Genomic DNA, 18,212 nt, shown 5'->3' with positions numbered 1-18,212 from the left:
CAGTTCTGGTTTGGTGGTTGCCAAGGAAATGCAAACAATTTTGAGTCGGAATCTTGGTGCAGGAAATCCTGTGTGTCCACGTAACAGTGTGTTTGTAGAGAGGGAGTGAGTACTGATCGTCAGTGTGAAACAGCATGAGCTGTGACGCAGCTCTGCTGCTGGGACTTTTGGAACTAAAGACTATAACTGTGGGAACAGTATTTGCTCAGTGTCATCATTTAGATAAAACTGTGTAACATGTAGGACGTATAACCTGATCATACGGCCATAAATGACACCAGGACTAACACAAGAACAAACCAGGATACTAAGCTTCTAATATCTCACCCCCTGCATTAAGTCTTTTTAGCTTTCTCCATTTTTAGGCACAATGAGTAACTCTGAAAGTCTCATCTGCTGTATATTAGTTGTTGTTTTTTTTAACCCTGTTGTAAGTGTTTTGGATCTTTGAGCAATATTTCCAATTAGTCCTGTCACTGCTCTATGTAAAGGTGACAGAGCTGTCCTTTTTCTAACTGAGTCAGCTCGGATGCATTCAGGTGATGAGAGGAATATAAAGATAAAACTATTCTTACACAAATCTTAAAGATGTTTACTTTATATATTAAAAAAGTCCAAATGTCCAAAGAAAAAAAAAAAGAATAAAAGTGAAAATCATAAAATGAAGAGAGGCAAGTCTTCATATTTTTATAAAGGGCAGGGTTGGATAGATACCAGTAGTTCTTCATATTTGATGTTGACGTTACAAAGATAACTGGGTAGGTGTGTCTACATCAGACAGCCAACTACTCAAGTATATGCACGGCAGGTTTTGTCGATTCTCTAATTTGTACTTAAACTGGTGGAATAATACCTGTTGTAAATATAAATGATGGTTTCACACCAATCAAGAAGAAATTTGTTGAAAATTACCGGAATTCTATTTTAGAGAGTTTTATATCAATGACGCCACACAAGGGAGAGTTGACATAATTTATACTTGATTTATACTTGAGACTTTAAACATTATTTCACAAAAATAAAGGTGTTTTCTTACATTTTTATTTGTCAGATCATTATATCCGTGTACAGAGGAGTTTTGACCCAGTGTACTACATGGTTGTTAGGTAATAGTTGATCTCTCAGTTAATTATTTAAATTATCTCATTTGTGTTTTATTCACATGAGTAGTTGTTTCATTGACACTTTCATGAGAATGAACCATAAGACCATACGTTCCTGTTTGCATGCTAAACAGGAATCTAAGTAATTATTTGATACTGGTTTTATACTGTTTTTCTCAAGGTAGGAAAGTACTACTTGAAGTAATATGTGCCAATTCACCTGGAAGCCTGAGGGCCAAGAAAAATAGGTCTGAGGCCCATAGTTTGGAGACGCTATGACACGTATTACTATAATCCTTTATTATGCAAAACTAACTCTTATCTTAAGTCTAAGGCTACGTTCAGACTGCAGGGCTTAATGCTCAATTCCAATTTTTTTGTGAAATCTGATGTTTTTGCGAGGTCGTTCACATTTCCAATTAAATGTGACTTGTATGTGATCTACAGTGTGAACATTAAACAGCCCGAAAGTGTCCCGCATGTGCACCTGGAGGACACCACGACGTCATCCACAGCGAGCGTGCTCTGTGTTTACGGAAGTTGTCTTAACATGGACGCAAGCATCGAGCACCTGGAGATTTTAAAGTTCCTCTCGTACCGGAGCCAGAACATGAACAACTTACTTGTTTTAAGGAGGAGATTGAGAAGGAGAAGGACGAGGTTTTTGGCCGTGGTGTTTTGTGGGGCAGCGGCAGCGACGTCCATTGAAAGGAACATGTGGATGTGGAGACGTAGCCAAGAGTGGTGAGTGGTGATGTGCTTCACTTCATTGACACGGAGTTGATTAACAATTTTTGCTTACTTCAGCGCAGAATAGTGACAAATGTGACCCAGGCCACTTGGATATGTGGTCCTGAAACCGATACATATCTGATCTTTTGACATGCGACTTCAGTGTGAACGGCCAAAGCGCATTCATTCGACCTACACATTATCAACAAGCCACAAACGTCACTATTCTGCGCTGAAGTAGGCGAAAATTGTTAATGAACTCCGTGTCAGTGAAGCGAAGCACATCACCATTCACCACTCTTGGCTCCGTCTCCACATCCACACGTTCCTTTCAACTGACGTCGCTGCCGCTGTCCCAAAAAACCCCACGACCAAAAACCTCGTCCTTCTCCTTCTCAATCTCCTCCTTAAAACAAGTAAGTTGTTCATGTTCTGGCTCCGGTACGAGAGGAACTTTAAAATCTCCAGGTGCTCAATGCTCGCGTCCACGTTTGGACAACTTCTGTAAACACAGCACGCTCGCTGCGGTTGACGTCATCGTGTCTCCAGTGCACATGCGGGACACTTTTGGGCCATTTAATGTTCACACAGGGGATCGCGTACAAGTCACATTTAATTGGAAATGTGAACGACCTCACAAAAACATCGGATTTCACGAAAAAATCTGAATTGAGCATTAAGCCCTGCAGTCTGAACTTAGCCTAAGTCATGTTAGAATATTGCCACACATGTATGAGTAATCCTACATTACTAGTCTGTCTATTATCAGCTCAAAATACTTTGTTCCAGTTTTCAAATTAACAGCTACACATACCCTTTAATTATTACACCTACTGACCTTGATCCGGACGTTCAGTACATTGGGCTGAACACCCAACCTTGTACACAAAAGTGCCACCACCAAAAAGTGCCGTTCAGGAACATTTACAAACAACAGTGTGTGGGGCAGAATAAGATGAATAGTTGCCTGGCATCCAAAATACTTACTTCTTCAATACTTTATGAAGATGTGTCTGGTACCCGATGTTGGTCAGGTGGAAAAACTACTCAAACCACTTCATATGTAAGTGGATTTAACAATTTTTTGTATCCCATTCTAATGAAAACAGGAGGATTATCTACGTCAGCTGTTGGCTTACTAACATCAACAATGTGGATTAGTAGTATTTTGAGCTTTGGAAATGTAGACAGGCTAATAATAAAGGATTACTCCAGGTATGTTTATGAAGAGGTGACAGTATTGTAACATGGCTCAAAGCTCAAGAATCCATTTACAGGACTTTTAAGGGTTGGGCACGATAAAACACTACTCATATTGTCTCAGTCCTATCTGTTGTAAATAGATTTCTGTTACCTAGGACACAGACCAGTGAAAAATTCTGATACTTTTGATTTCTGTTTCTATTTTCAGATGGGACGGATTTTATTTGTATTATTTATTAAACACAACTTCCTGTATTAGAAGACAAATCTACATTTTAACAAGATTAATTTGAGCTGCTCCCCATCTGTGTTAAGTATTATTGAATATGAATGAACACATATGGAACGTAGTAAACTCAAAATAACTCAAAACAGCCTTTACCCTTTGTTTTGATCACTAGTTTACACTACTGGTATTTCTTGATCCTGACAAGTTACACCTGTGAAGTAAAAACCATTTCAGGGATCCAGGGTTTGCAGCGCTGTCCACGGAGCAAAGGGTGACTACTTTGAGGAATTAGAATGTAAAATACCCAAAATATTTACTTGTGTTAACGGTAAAAAATTTTTTTCACATAACTGGCATCGTATATTGGATGTGTCCCGATGTATCTAAAAAAATGAAAAGATTGAATGAGGTGTAACTCAAACTGGGAGTGTACATACTCATACTGCTACGTAAGGCTCTGTGCACACTCCCCTGTGTCTGTTTTGTTATACCCATTGGCTCTGTGAACTTAGGCAAATCTCTTTCACAGTTCCTCAAATGTGTGACTGATAATCATCTCCACGCATGTGCCGCCTCTGAATGCACAATGTCTCTTTTCTTTGGGAGAGTCGCTCACCTGACCTGTTCACCTGTTGTTTTGCATGCATTGTTCACATATGGTGTGTAGCTGCTCTCTGTGCCCAAAGAAACACAAATGACTGTAAAGAACGTGTTGACAGTTTTTAATAAATAAAATATACTTTTCTACATTTATCTTACAGATTATTTTACATTCACAAGAACTCTCCGTGCAGCAATAGTTACCATAATTCTATAATAACAAAACAAAACAAAAAAGTCTTTATTGGCTATGTTAAAATGTTGTTTTCTCATCACAAAAATACCTGGGGTTTATTCACACAAACCCTGCACACACCTTTTTACACTTAGTTACACCTTTAATTGACACACGCTTTTTCAGTGCTTGTGAAACAAAACAAAACCCCAGGTATGTTTTTGCTGACTTAACAACGTTCTAACATGGCTTAACATAGCTTAAAACATGACTTCTGGCATAAAGCTCACAAGAATACATTTTCTGTAATATAGGACCTGTAAAATTAAACAAAAACATTAAACTTTAGTCTTTCATCATGTTTTCCAGTGTGCAAATCTGTTTCACATTTATTCAAATTGGCATCACATAGGCTGATACTGCTTGGAATGTCATAATAATGTTCCAGTGTGGCATGTTTCGAATGATAAAAGTCTGAAAGAGCATGCATATGTAATATTATAAGCAAGGCAATAACCAACCCCTACCCAGTACAGTGAAATAGTGCAACTTTTAAAGACACCATAACATAGAAAATTTGCAGCTCATCCTTCTGTGCTCTACATGGTGTTAGTTGTAACTTTGCCCATGTAAAAAACAAAAACAAAAAACAGATTATTTAATTGACGTAAATATCCAAGAGGTCACTATTTCAAAACAAATAAATATTATACACTTCATTTAAGCTGCCTGTTGAGCTGTAGTTTGCTCAAAAGTGCGGATTTGCTCTTTGCATACCATTCACCATCATACTAACCTAAGATAAAACTTAAAATTAGTACATAAAAACTTATCTATCTAGTGGCAAATCACTGGATAATTCAGACTGTAGTGCTTTTTTAACATCAATAATACATTTTAACTTCAATTAGCATTAGCTTTGTGACACAAATGCCTTCACACAAACACATTTGTCTGTGAAAATCCGTCCATATCTTGCTGCCCACTTCCTGATATTTAAATACTGCTTTATTTTAAGAGCAAAAGTCTCTGTGGTGACTAGATTTTCAGAATACTAAACTGGGATATACAGGGCTGGGATGACTGGTATAAATATAATTGTGAAAAGAGCGTGTAACATTGTCCATTCTCAATTCACTTGTGGGTCAGTATATAATCTGAGAGTTCTTTTTTTGGTGCCTTATGGTCATTTTCAAGCACAGTTTTCTGGATTTTATGAAAGCAAATGACAATATTACTGTTGGGTATCAAATAGGCTCTTTGCACAGCAGCATGCTAACTAGCTAGTTCACTGTCTCAAAGCTAACAGTCACTTTTATTGAACTTGTAAACATAAAATAAACCACCTATTAAAATTAAAAAGAGTCGAAACAAACACCACCTAATTATTTTTATATGTAGAATACTTCAGTTTGTAGTGTTGTTTTAATATTTTTTGTGCCTCAACATTAGCCTAAATGCTAACGCTATAGCACTGAGACACAAACATTCCTCTTTGTAAACACAGAAGTGTCCTCCGCTCAAGAATTCATTTAATGTGTGAACTTTAAAACATGTCACTTCCATCCACCCACAGCTTCCTGTTCACAGCCTGTAACTGTAGTCATAACTTAGGTTGTACCTTTAGCCTGTAGCTTTAGCCTGTAGCTTTAGCCTGTAGCTTTAGCCTGTAGTTTTAGCCTGTAGTTTTGGTTGTAGTTTTGGTCATAGTTTTAGCCTGTAGTTTTGGTTGTAGTTTTGGTCGTAGTTTTAGCCTGTAGTTTTGGTCGTAGTTGTGTCCGTGTGGTTGCGTGGGTACAGCGCTGGGTTAAACCTGTACTTGTACCCGTAGGGGCGCAGGTGATAGGTCATGTACTGCAGCGCGTACATCTGCACAGCGTAGATGTAATGGAAACTCACAGCGTAATCAGAGCAGCAGCCAGGTCCCTGTCACACAACAAACACAAAACAGATCATGAGCAGCAGTGGTGGATTTTGGTGTGGTGTTTTTTTTTTTTTTTTTACAGTTTTTAAGTATCTTTACTTAAGTACATTTTACGATACATAAGTTTTACTTTAACTTTTTTATGTTTTAAGTTCAGGCCTCGGCTTTGAGAAAACAAATATATATATATATATATATATATATATATATATATATATATATATATATATATATATATATATATATGAGATTCCACAGAACAATTTAAACAATTGTTACTAAATATTGTTACTGTAAAAAAAAAAAAATCACTGCTATCTGTCTGATCATAATATATGTGAAATACATTTCACTCTAAAAGTATATTTTTTAAATGTGCACTTCAATACTGTTACTTAAGTAGATTTTTAAATGTGATACATTTACTTTTACATTTAACAACAGATATAAGGTAGTGTCCACCAGCAGACCAGAACTGAAGAACCCACTTGGATGAGCTGTGAAACGTATTCAATCAAGAACACTTGAGAAAAAAACCAAAAAAAAACAAATAATAATAATAATATATATAATAATATATATAATATATATATAATAATAAAAGCCAGAACAGTAACAATATAGAGCCACCTATGGTGGCACATATGTCAATGGGCATCCAGTAACGCACCCATGGAGTTGCACTCGTCATTGACCTTATTGACCTCTGGACCAGTGACTTGTGTCAATGACATGAGTGCCATTGTGTTTGGAAATGGGTGAGTGCTTTGTGCTCTGTTTGGTGTGTGGCATTGCTTCGCTCTGCAGAACAATCACAATAGGCCCTGTACAACCCATGGCGCTCACGCCTAATAATATTATTATTACTATTATTACTATTATTTATTAATAATAATAATAATAATAATAATAATCATACATTATTTTTGGTATAATACACAATGAGTATTTAGATTCACTTACTCAGCACAGACATTCAGTCTCTTAATACAACAGTACAATGTTTTGCTTGTCCACTTGGCTGTCATGATCGTCCATCATCTTAACAGCCAATTTTATAGCACAGGAGAACATAAAGTAATTCAGAAGAATTACTTATTTAAAATGAAGTATTAAGGACAACATTAAACAGAGACTGAACTAAATATTGACAGATTAAAACATAAATAATCATAAGACATTAACATCATAGAAGAGTGTATAACAAAAACCATTTAAACATTGTCAAAGTGGCATCTGTCTCACATCTTCAGATTTTTGCTGCATAAAAATCAAATTGAAATGCTGAAATATTTCATTTAAGGAGTATGGTGTAACTTTCTGGTGTAGGGTCTGTCATATGCGTTTCTCCATGGAGATGTTGTTGCTTTGTCTGGAATGTTTCACAGTATGGTATTAAACCTTTCTATTTTCATGGAGACCAAGCCAGGCCAAGTCACAGGTCAGATCTATGGAGAAGCGACACTGCTCACAGTTAGAATGCCTGTTTTTCTAGGTATTTCTAAGCAGTACAAATACCAGTAAAGTAGAGCTGTTCACATTGTGGAACATGAGCAATGAAATGTATAGAAACAAGCAGGTGATGTACCCTCCACCAGAAGAGTTACACAATGCCTGGTTTAGTCTCTAGGCTTCAAGAATCAAAGTTCAGGTGTATTGGAAAGGTGCTGTACCTGATTTTTACTGTCTTAAAAAACAGAACTAGTTCATCCAGAGTTATTTCTTAACATTTAGGGCATTCAGAGCATCCTAATTATTCACCAGACCAGAGCGCAGTTTTGCCATCACAGTGAAGCTAACAACAACTAGCATGCTGAGACATACTTACTGATTAGTGAATGATAAAAAACACATACTTAGATGTAGAAAATACAGAGCAGACTTATTTTGACCTCAAGAGCTGCTTATGTAGTATCTGTACAGGGGAAAAGCAAATCGGGTACAAGCCTTTTTATATTACGCAACTCTGATTTTGTGGACTTTAGCCCATGTTATAATGCTGTTAAGTCCTTAAAAACATACATGGAGTTGTGTTTTGTTTCATTCACATGTATTTGAGTAATCCTTTATTATTAATCTGTCTACATCTCCAAAGCTCAAAATTCCCTATTCTACCTTGTGATGTCATGAAGCGGTAGTTTTCAAGTTAACAGCTCCTTTTACCTGTAGTTCAGTGGAGTTTGGCAATTCCAGTACTGAAATTATATGAATTATTCTAGTGAAACAGTATGGAGTTTTAAAACACAGTGTAACACTTCTTGTATTAGCACATGACATCACAAGGTGGAACAGAATATTTTCAGTTTGAGAGAAGAACTCAGCCTCAATATTCAGGGTTTGTGCGTTGTCTGTTTATCGAATAAAAAGGTAGTCCTTCCCTTTCATAACCCATTCACAACATTCTGCAGTCCTTTTTTTTCCCCTTTTTTTTTGTTCTATTAGATCTCGTTTTTGTTTCTTTCTTTAATCTGCATATTGAGAGAGTCCAGTGTGCAAGCCTTTAATGTAAATAAAATAAGTGAATGAATGAATAGGGTTGTCAAAAGAAGCCAATGGAAAATCAGATACTAATCAATATTAAACCAATTATCAAAACTAGATGCTCATTTGAGCAGGTATCGATACTAAAACATTCACAGGACAGAAATGATCTTGGAATTCAATAGGCTTCTACGGTTTATCCCTAGTTGTGGCCTCCTTGTTAAAGCCTCATTGTTTATTTTGGTACATTCATAAGCGATAAACTTTTGTGCCTTCTTCATTACTATTATTAGTTTGTACGACCATAAACGAAAACAAAAATCCTAAAATTTTTTCATTCTCATTATTGTTTATTTTGGTACAATCATAAACGATAAACTTTGTGCCTTCATCATTACTGTTATTAGTTTGTACGACCATAAACGAAAATATGTTTCTGCATGTATGTATATGTGTGTAATGCATGTGTGTATAAACATTTATATTAAGTATAGTTTGTGCTCTGTTTGATGTGTAGCAGTGCTTCCCACTGCTAAACAATCACAATAGGCCTTGTACGACCCATGGCGCTCACGCCTAATAATAATAATAATAATAATAATAATAATAATACATTCTTGTTGGTACAATACACAGTGAGTATTTAGATTCACTCAATCATCACAATCTCTTAATCCAGCCATACACTGTTTTGATCATCCATTTTAACAGCCAAAGTAATTACTTTTGTGTTCTCCTGTTGTTGTTGTTGTTGTTAACAATTAACATTGTTAATGTTGTTAATGTGATTGGTGGTGGTCAGAGGGGCTGATGGCACAGATTGGCAGCCTTGCTTCTGTTGCTGTGGCTACAACAGCATTTTACCATCACCAAGTGTGGAGCGAATTAATAATACACCAAACTGTAAAGCAACTTTGAGCATCTGGAAAACCATTATATAAGACTAATAAATTATGATTGTTATTACTTTATCAATAATTGCATCTCTATTTCCCTGTCACCTCTGCCTTTAAACAATATTATTATTATTATTTTACTTCTTATTACAAAATCATTATTAATATCCTATTTTAATATTAAAACAATACTGTTACTGTTTTGTATTTAACATTTTAAGATTTAACATTAATCCAATCATGCTGAAAGCCAGTTGGTCCAGTTCTTAAATCTTCCCTCTGGCAGTTTTCCACAACAGCAGTTTGGCTCTCATTCAAAAGATGATTATGTCTCATATAACCTTTGTGGACAGATGAACATACAGACACAGATCTGTTTTATCATCTCAACCTTCTGTACAAAATCTGAATCTTTTTGCCATTTAAATTTATAATTTTGAGTAAAACATGTTTCATTTTATGCATTTGAGATTTGATTGCTGTAATTCTCTTTACACTCGACTCAGCAAAACTTAAAAAAAAAAATTCATATTCAAAACTTTAAATGGATTGGCATTGGTATTTGTATTTATTTCTATGGTGGAATGTTCCTCAGTTACCATGGTGACATAATGCACACAGAAGCAATAACTACCAAAACAATACAAAATTGATAAAATAATAATAATAATAATAAAATAAAAAATAAAAAATTGAGAGTGACTAAATAAAAAACTAATGCTAGCTAGCTTCTGACTGTAATTTTATGTGAAGGACTTTTTTAACAGCACCAGTTGTGGTTCCATAAATCAGCTGGCCAGACTGTGTTAAAATAAAGATCAGAATATATAAAATAAAGTCTAATTTGAATAGAAGAGCTTCAGACAGAGCAGAGCCTACACGATGACCTCGGTGCCCTCTTTCTGTGGAATTGACAAGGATGAAAGTAACAAATTACATTTACTCAGTTTTTATGAATATTTTGTCTTTTTTAAATAGTTTTTGAAATAGGTAATTTTAGTTTAGTACATTTTGACCCAAGTATTTTCCTTCATTACATTTGAACCCACCATATGTACTGATTAAAATGAAAATGTTAGAGAGAGAAAAAAAACAACAAAAAACCAAAACAATCTGCCGCCATCCATCAACTTGGACGATGACAGACGCAGATTGTCGTGCATGATACTCAAGAAGAAGGTGCACGGAATAATTCTCGAGAGGAAAGTGAAAGAAACCCTTGGTCAAACCTCAGACTGCTATTTGTGTTCGAACGCAAAATAGGGAATAATATTACCGTATTTTCCGGGCTATTAGGCGCTCTGGATTATAAGGTGTCATTAAATGGTCTATTTTAAAACTTTTTTCACAAATAAACCACACCGGACTTTAAACGAAACACAACAGTTGGATGGGTCAGTGGTTTTGTTTGTTTGTGGCGTTCACGGTGACTCTGGCTTTGTTCAGTTGTGGCGTGTAGGGAGGGTGCTGTCTGGGACCAACGGATTGTCGGCGTGTTCGCAGTGACTCAGTTGTTCAGTTGTGTCTAGAAGTGGCACGTTGCACTCGCTTTTTCGGTTCGTTCCTCCGTTCTGTTCCTCGTCGGCGTGGAGTGATGAGTGTGTCTGTGGGTGTGTTTCGCTGTGCGGTCGCTGTCTGCTCCGTGTGTGTTTGTGTGTTCTGCGGGTGGTGCGGCTTTGTAGTTTACTGAAGTCGTGCTGGGACACTCAAATGGATTTGTGTATAGGGCGCTCTAGATTGTGGGGCACGCTGTCGTTTTTTGATGGGGTTGGAGGCTTAAGAGCGCACCAAATAGTATGGAAAATACGGTAATAATGTATGTGTTAGTTAGTGGTAGAGTTAACCGTTTGGGGGGGAACTTGAGTTTGGGGCCCTCACTATAATGTATAATTTTATTATTTTTTTTAATGTATTTATTGTCTGTTTTTCCCCATTGTTCTTGAGACATGCACACCTCTGTTTGAATTATGATAGATTGTAAACTGGTTTTATTAGTTCGGTGGCCTACTAGATAACCAGAGCTGAAAGTAGTTTTATTTTTTGCTAATACAATTATATTTTGTTTACATCCATTACATGTGATTATTATTATTTTTGTTATGATTATTGTTTAAATGTAAAATACTCTCATTTAATGTCGTGTTGAGAGAAAATCAAATTGCCCTGAGGCTTAGGCCATTAGTGGCACTGAGGGCAGTTGGTTGGGGGCCCCTCCAGGTTTGGGGGCCCTAGGCAGCCGCCTACTTTTGCCTACTGGTAGCGCCGCCTCTGGTGTTAGTAAGTGTTAAGCTCAGTTGTCTTTAAAATGAGCAAAGTTTGCACTGTATCACCTAAAAGTCGATTAAAACAACTTGTGCTGGATTAGATTTATGACTCATTCTTTTTACATCAAATAATTGAAAGTAACTCAAATAACATTTTAAATGAAATACTTTTTACTTTTACTCAAGTAGATTTTTAGATGGTTACTTTTACTTTTACTTGAGTAGGAATTAAGCAAAGTAAAGGTATTTTTACTTCATTACAATTTTTCTGTATTTTTTCTACCTCTGGGAATTGACACCCCTCGAGCACTGATGAAAAGTTACATGTCTGAGCACTTTAAAAACATCTCCATGGAGACAAGCATGTGACACCACACAACCACAACAAATTACAGTGCAGATCTGTAGAGAGGCGAGCACTCCCAAAGTAACAATTTGTAATAATCACGATAAGTATGTATATAAGTATTTTTGCTAATAAATGCTAGATAGATAAGCTTAATGCCATACTGTGGAACATTCTCCATATAGACAAGCATGCGGCATTATCAGAAAAGTTACATAGTGCAGCTTTAATGTTGTTCTTTAATGTTGTACTCACTTTTAGTATCTGTCGAGAGAAGGGGTTGTTTTCCTGCTCATTTACCCTCTCGAAGTTGTTTTTGGGGTGACTCGTGCATGTCTGAGCCGTTTTTAATATCTTATTTTCAAGACAGGTTATTGTTGTTTAATCTCCGCTTTAATCCACTGCTCTGTACTTATTTTGTTCTTCAATTTTTTAAATAAAAATTTTAAGAACGACACGTGCAAAATTCTGCAGCATTGCATAGTCATTTTGGTACAAATGGAGAAAAAATCCGGATCAAGAAGGATTTTTTTTAGCAGGTACGCACAGCCAAGTGAGTGACAGAGGCTCCACTCAGTGTGCACACTTACACCTGACACACCTGATGCACTTGACGCTTGAGAGGTCTCTTTACTCTCACTCTCCTTGTGTTGAGCAAATATTTGATTTAAAGATTTCAGATCTTGAGTCAAACACCTGTCTTTGTGGGGTTTATTCTCTTGCAAGAGAGAGAGCAAATAGAGAAGAGAGTCGACCAGGTAGATGAAGGAGAGAGGCCTGGGACAGTCCCACAAGGGGTTTTATACAGGCAGTACAAAACAATATGCACTGGTCATCATGACATAAATAATGAGGGGACGACTGGACAGTGAGGGGTTGCACTTGGAAGAGGAATTCAATTTTCAGTGGAAAAATCCTGACTGAAACTGGGGACAGATCATTTTTCTACTGCACTTGTCCCGTTTTAGTGATTAAGTTTATGTCATGTTCTCATTCTGTTTAGGATTTCCCACTCTGTGCAGTGTTTGATGGATGGATTGACTGAGATGATGAAATAGTTATTGGATGTATGCACTTGTTTTATGGAGTTATTATGTCGGAAGAACTGGCATTTGGGTGACACCGGGAGAAGAGGGAAGTCGTGGCCATACCAGCTTGTCAAAGCCTGATCTCATCAGATCTCAGAAGCTAATCCGGGCCGGGCCTGGTTAGTACTTGGAGACCACTGGGAACTCCAGGTGCCACAGTGGGTCATTGTGTCTTTAGGCAAGACACTTCACCCACATTGCCTAGTATGAAAGTAGTGTGAGCGTGAGTGATGGTGGTGGTCGGAGTGGCTACAATAGTATATTACCACCACTGAGTGTGGAGTGAATGAATAATGCTCTGTAAAGTGCTTTGGGTATCTTGAAAGGCGCTATATAAATGCAATGATTAATTAATTAATTAATTAATTAATTAATAAAAAAATAAATTAAAGTCTGACTGTACATCGGGGTGACAATTTTTTTTCTCTGGGGGCAACATTATCGCTTCTGACTGTGATTGGGGCCAGGGTAGGAATGTTATGACCCTAACAACAGATTATATTCTTTGAAAACCAGCTCACTTTCTTTACATGTCAGACAAACTGCACAGTCCTTACACTGAACTAAAAAGTGATCTGTGCACTGTTCTTCGGTGGCAAATGTATGTATGTGTGTATATATATTATATATATACATACACACACATATATATATATATATATATATATATATATATATATATATATATATATATATATATATATATATATATATATATATATATATATATATATATATATATATATATATATATATGCCATGAACTGTTGAGGATTGCCTCGTAGAGCCAGTTCAAGTGGTGGGGGGCAGAGGGGCAGAGGGGCAGAGTCAGCCCGCGGGCCATAGTTTGATGACCCCTCCTGTACATGCACATTAAAATAAGCCTGCAGAGGGCGCTGTCTTGTGCATGCCTCTTGTGCATGTCGAGATGGGAGAGAGATAAGATCTCAATGCTCATGCAGGTTTCATGTGTCCCCAGTGTCAGGAAGAACAGGTTTGAATACTTTACAGTCTTTTGTGAAGAAGTGATCAGTTTGGCTAGATAGATACGTTTAATGCCATACTGTGGAACATTTTCAGTATAATCGAGCTTCATCTGAAAAGTTACATGATTATGGCGATAATGTTTGCTGGCTTCTATAAAATGTCTCACCAATGATTCTTGTTTTCCCTTTTTATCATGTTAAATTATATCATTCTTTATCACCCCATTTCTAGCATTCGGTTCTTACCTCAGGGAGTTTGTAGTAATCGTAGAGCACATACCAGGGTCGTACTCTTTGGGGCACTCTCAACACGTATTTTTCCAGAGGGTACGCGTGGAAGGTCTGCCTGCCCAGCACATCCCTGGTGTCTGCCGCCTGCACGTTCATGCTCTCCATACATTTGCCCAAAGCCATGTCCTCTAGGATGGAGAAGTGAGTGCACTTCCCAGTCTCGAAACCGCGGACAAACCTTCGGACTGCTTCCTTACTGAGAACGTATCCAGCCCCTCCGCTCATGTAGCCCTGTTTAATAAAAGGGGCAAACCTCCGACCCAGATACCAAGGCTCCTCGGGGTTCAAAGCTGACACCGTGAAGCGAAGGTTTTCCACCACCACAAACGTATCATCATCTGCTTTGAGGAACCAGTCGGCGTCGTCCAGGTGCTTCTCGTGGATGTACTGGAAGGCGCGGATGGTTTTCCAGTACAGGTTCTCCCGTCCCTCGCTCACATTGAGGCCCACAGTGGGGAAGGGGGACTCCTGGGAGCTCATGTAGAGGGTGACATCACAGCGTTTGGCCCATGTCTCCTTGACGTGTCTGGTACGAGAGTTCAGGTTTTTTTGTCCAGTCATGATCCAACACAAGACGCGAGGTCTGCTGTTTGTGGAATCCACCACCATCTCGTCACCTGAGGGTCAGAGTTTGTTTATACAATGTACACAAAACATTAAGAAAACTCATACTCAACAAAGCTGACTAGGGTTGTCAAAAGTATCAAAAATCAGATGCTTATCGATACTAAAACAATATTGAAACTAGATACTTATTTGAGCAGGGATCAATATCTAAAAAGCCACATTCACAGGACAGAAATGAACCTTTCTTGAATAGTTTTAGAATAATCTTGAGCTGTATCAGAACAAGTATAAAAGCAAAAAGACTGGGGGATTACACAGATATAAGTCCACATGGGAACAGAAAAGAAAATACTACAGTGTAAGTTTCATTTTAGTATGCAACTTCATTTTATATGTAATACTGGTTTGGCCAATTTGGAAAGGACTTTATGTACTAGATTGTAATTACCATGAATCACATCCAACACTACACAATAAAAATCACCTAAGATAAAAGATCTCACAGTAAAAACGCTCTATAACATGAGTAATGCCCATGCTGCATATTTTCATCCTGAATCAAAGTCTATTTTTATTTCCCCGTTTTCATGTATAACTTTATTTATTTAGTTAGAGTTTATATTAGCATTATTTGTTTAGTGCTGCTTCGCAATGCCAAAGGAAGATGATTTCTATTTGCTGAGTCCTGTTTCACAATAATTGTGATTCACAAGAAGGTCAAGTACCTATTGCCTCTTGTACACGAAATACAATCATGTGACGCTGGTTAATGACTTGGAAGAATAAATACAGTTATCTAAACTTCCTTATGTTACTGTCAGAAATATGTCTCAAGATCAATTCACTGAAAGTTAAACAAAGATTTAATTGTACTTTTATTATGCGTTTTATGAATTGTAAACGTTTTTTATCTTGTATGTATCTTTACTGTGTTTGTTCTCGGAACTTTCTTGAAAATGAGACGCAATCACAACGGGACTTCCTGAAAAGATAAAATAAAATAAAATAAAGAAGTATTTAGTATATTTAGTATATGCTGCTGTTGGGACATGTCTGCGCGTGATGCGCTCTTTACGCACACACAAAGGAGAGATGAGTATGATAAAACAGAAGAATAAACCATTATATTCAGTGTTGTCAAAGGGACAGAGATGGTCTGTTAGCTGCTTTTTATTATTGTCTCTAAATGGCCAATTCCAATATGTTTATTCCAATACGCTGAAACTCTTATACTTTTATAAGTAGACAAGCTAATACTGCTACCTTTATCCAGCCGGTGAAGAGAGCGCTCCTTGCTGCTGGAATTCCGTAACTGATAGAAATTCGGCGTGGAAATGTTCCAGTCCAACATCAGGCGCAGCGTCCCGAACCCAAGCACGATCCCGGAGGCAAAAGTCAAAACGGATTTGAGTGTCATCTTCCCTCCGCGTAAAGATCAGACAAATGTGAATTAAAGAGAGAAAAAACAAACAAACAAACAAAAAAACTCACTAAAACTTAAAACTTGAATTTGTAACGCTCCTGTGTTGAACGCACAGGTGACTGGATCAGAGTTTTGTGTTGTTAGAAACGCGCGCTCGGTTGTCTCCTCCTCCCATTGATCTCTAGGATTAAAACCTGAAATGTGGCCTAGTCAGCAAAGCAGTTTTATTTGTACCATGTGCCCTGCGCCTCTAGGGGAGGATCCACCTGCTTGTCTCTGTGGAGATGTTATTGCTTTGTCTAGAGCTCGGTGCTCGGTGAGCTCTCACATGTCATTTTTGGTGGAGCTGAGGTACTTTTCTACCTGCTAGAAAGGCTGAATTACCTTTAATAGTCTTAAACACTATTTGCTTCTCATAAGGGAAGATAATTGGAGATTATTTGTGGCTAGATTGCTTGGAAAAATGCCATTAATCCTTTGAGAAAATTCAACTATTAACTTCATATAAAATTGAAAAAAGGTTTGTTTGCATTATTTATTCTATTTTTATTTGAGGAAGATAAGTTGTTATCTCACAAAGAAACAGCTTTTCATGGTGTGCCTTCAATATACATATGGTGTATATTATTATTATTTTTGCACAAAAACATTACAAGAAGACTGTAACATTAACAAGAAAAAAATTTATACTGACACAATAGTCACCAAAATACAGTAATCCGGTCTGTTATTTGTTCAACTGCTAGAAATTACATTTTAAAACTTCAACCTCAGTGGAAAATACCAACATACTGGAAATATCTGCCCATTTTGGTTCCTTTGCCACTTACATGTAGATCATCTGTATTGGTATCGTGCACACTAAGTGTTCCTAACTGCTAATGAACTTCAGAAGTAATAATGTTTGGATCCTGTCATAATGTGCAGTGTCAAGGTGATAATTTTGTGCTTTTCTTCTCTGAACTTCTGGAACCTTAATACAACAGATTATGTGCATGGTTCTGTTGATGTTCAGGAGGCCACATGAGTTTCTGTTGTCTCCATTTATGAATCTCACATCAACATCACCAAGTTCATCTGAACGCTCGGAAATATGAACCACCTGATGTCATAAATACATGCACTGTATTGATCTGGCTGATACAGAGAGAAATCTGGCACAATCTCATTTTGTATTTTAGAAACTGACACTTCAGTACATAAATGATCTTGAGATATTTCCTCATTTCTAATTTACCATTTGACACTGGAATGAAACTGGTGTGATCTAGTGCCGTTCACAGTCTTTACCTTAGTGCAGCGCTCTTCTAGTTTGGAAGTAAATTCATGGTTTGTAATGTATTTAGAGCTTGTAGAAAACCTTCACATTCTTTATATTTTGTGAAGCCCACTCAAACATCTGGGGTGCGGTCAATATTTGATTGTTGTCAGTTGCCTGAAGACTGGTCCTTGTAGCTGAGCGTTTACTGTGCAACCAAAACCATCACAAATAATGTCCCACAAATAATCTCCAATTGTCTTCCCTTATAACAAGCAAATATTGTTTAAGACTATTAAAGGTAATTGTACCTTTCTAGCAGGTGGAAAAGTACCTAAACTCCACCAAAAATGACCCATGAGAGCTCATTTTCAAAAATGTAAGTTAATAGTAAATGTTTTTATTACTTTAAACTAATCAGAATATGCTCTAAGTTTCTCTGGTAAAAAAAAAAATCAAGATCTAACTGTGCCCACACAGGGAACCGAGGGTCCAAAGAAGGGTCCAAAAAGATCACATTTGGTCTGTGATCATATGGGACTCTACACCATCCACATGAAAGTTCAGAAAAGTGTGAGATTCTTGTCAGAAATGGTCATTCTCTCAAATATCCAGGTTCAACAGTTAGTTTGTAAATATTTGCTTG

General features: G+C 37.1%; 2 protein-coding genes across 3 annotated transcripts in view; one reads left to right on the top strand and one right to left on the bottom strand.

Annotated features, from left to right (window-relative positions):
- col28a1a (collagen, type XXVIII, alpha 1a) overlaps window positions 1–84 on the top strand; it is a 21,388-nt gene extending 21,304 nt beyond the window's left edge. The window contains exon 36 of the mRNA XM_055157107.1: window positions 1–84. This exon is cut by the window's left edge and continues 89 nt beyond it. Coding sequence (XP_055013082.1) covers window positions 1–84 — 84 coding nt within the window.
- Window positions 85–3,972: 3,888 nt separating this feature from the next.
- On the bottom strand, window positions 3,973–16,487 carry c1galt1a (core 1 synthase, glycoprotein-N-acetylgalactosamine 3-beta-galactosyltransferase 1a). 2 transcript variants are annotated; one of them, XM_020925928.2, is made up of 3 exons: window positions 16,149–16,487; window positions 14,274–14,935; window positions 3,973–5,968 (listed from the first exon to the last, which is right to left on the bottom strand). In XM_020925928.2, exons 1-3 carry the CDS (start codon window positions 16,300–16,302, stop codon window positions 5,792–5,794), a joined length of 993 nt encoding a protein of 330 aa, XP_020781587.1. In that variant the 5' UTR covers window positions 16,303–16,487; the 3' UTR covers window positions 3,973–5,791. The 2 variants fall into 2 exon arrangements, with proteins under 2 accessions (XP_020781587.1, XP_020781588.1); XM_020925929.2 differs by having other exon boundaries at window positions 5,795–5,968; window positions 14,308–14,935.
- Window positions 16,488–18,212: the final 1,725 nt, after the last annotated feature.

This window comes from Boleophthalmus pectinirostris, unplaced genomic scaffold (assembly GCF_026225935.1).
Source record: "Boleophthalmus pectinirostris isolate CB_2022bp ecotype Guang Dong unplaced genomic scaffold, ASM2622593v1 HiC_scaffold_21, whole genome shotgun sequence".
In the NCBI taxonomy this organism is placed as follows: Eukaryota; Metazoa; Chordata; class Actinopteri; order Gobiiformes; family Gobiidae; genus Boleophthalmus; species Boleophthalmus pectinirostris.
Note: the sequence above shows the minus strand (reverse complement) of the source record. Positions and strands in the feature narration are given on the sequence as shown.

Coding starts and splice junctions, on each gene's coding strand:
- c1galt1a (XM_020925928.2), bottom strand. CDS start 16,302: ATGACACTCAAATCCGTTTTGACTTTTGCCTCCGGGATCGTGCTTGGG. Junction 14,936..16,148: donor TCTTCACCGGCTGGATAAAG/GTAGCAGTATTA, acceptor TCTGACCCTCAG/GTGACGAGATGGTGGTGGAT. Junction 5,969..14,273: donor ATTACTACAAACTCCCTGAG/GTAAGAACCGAA, acceptor GTTGTGTGACAG/GGACCTGGCTGCTGCTCTGA.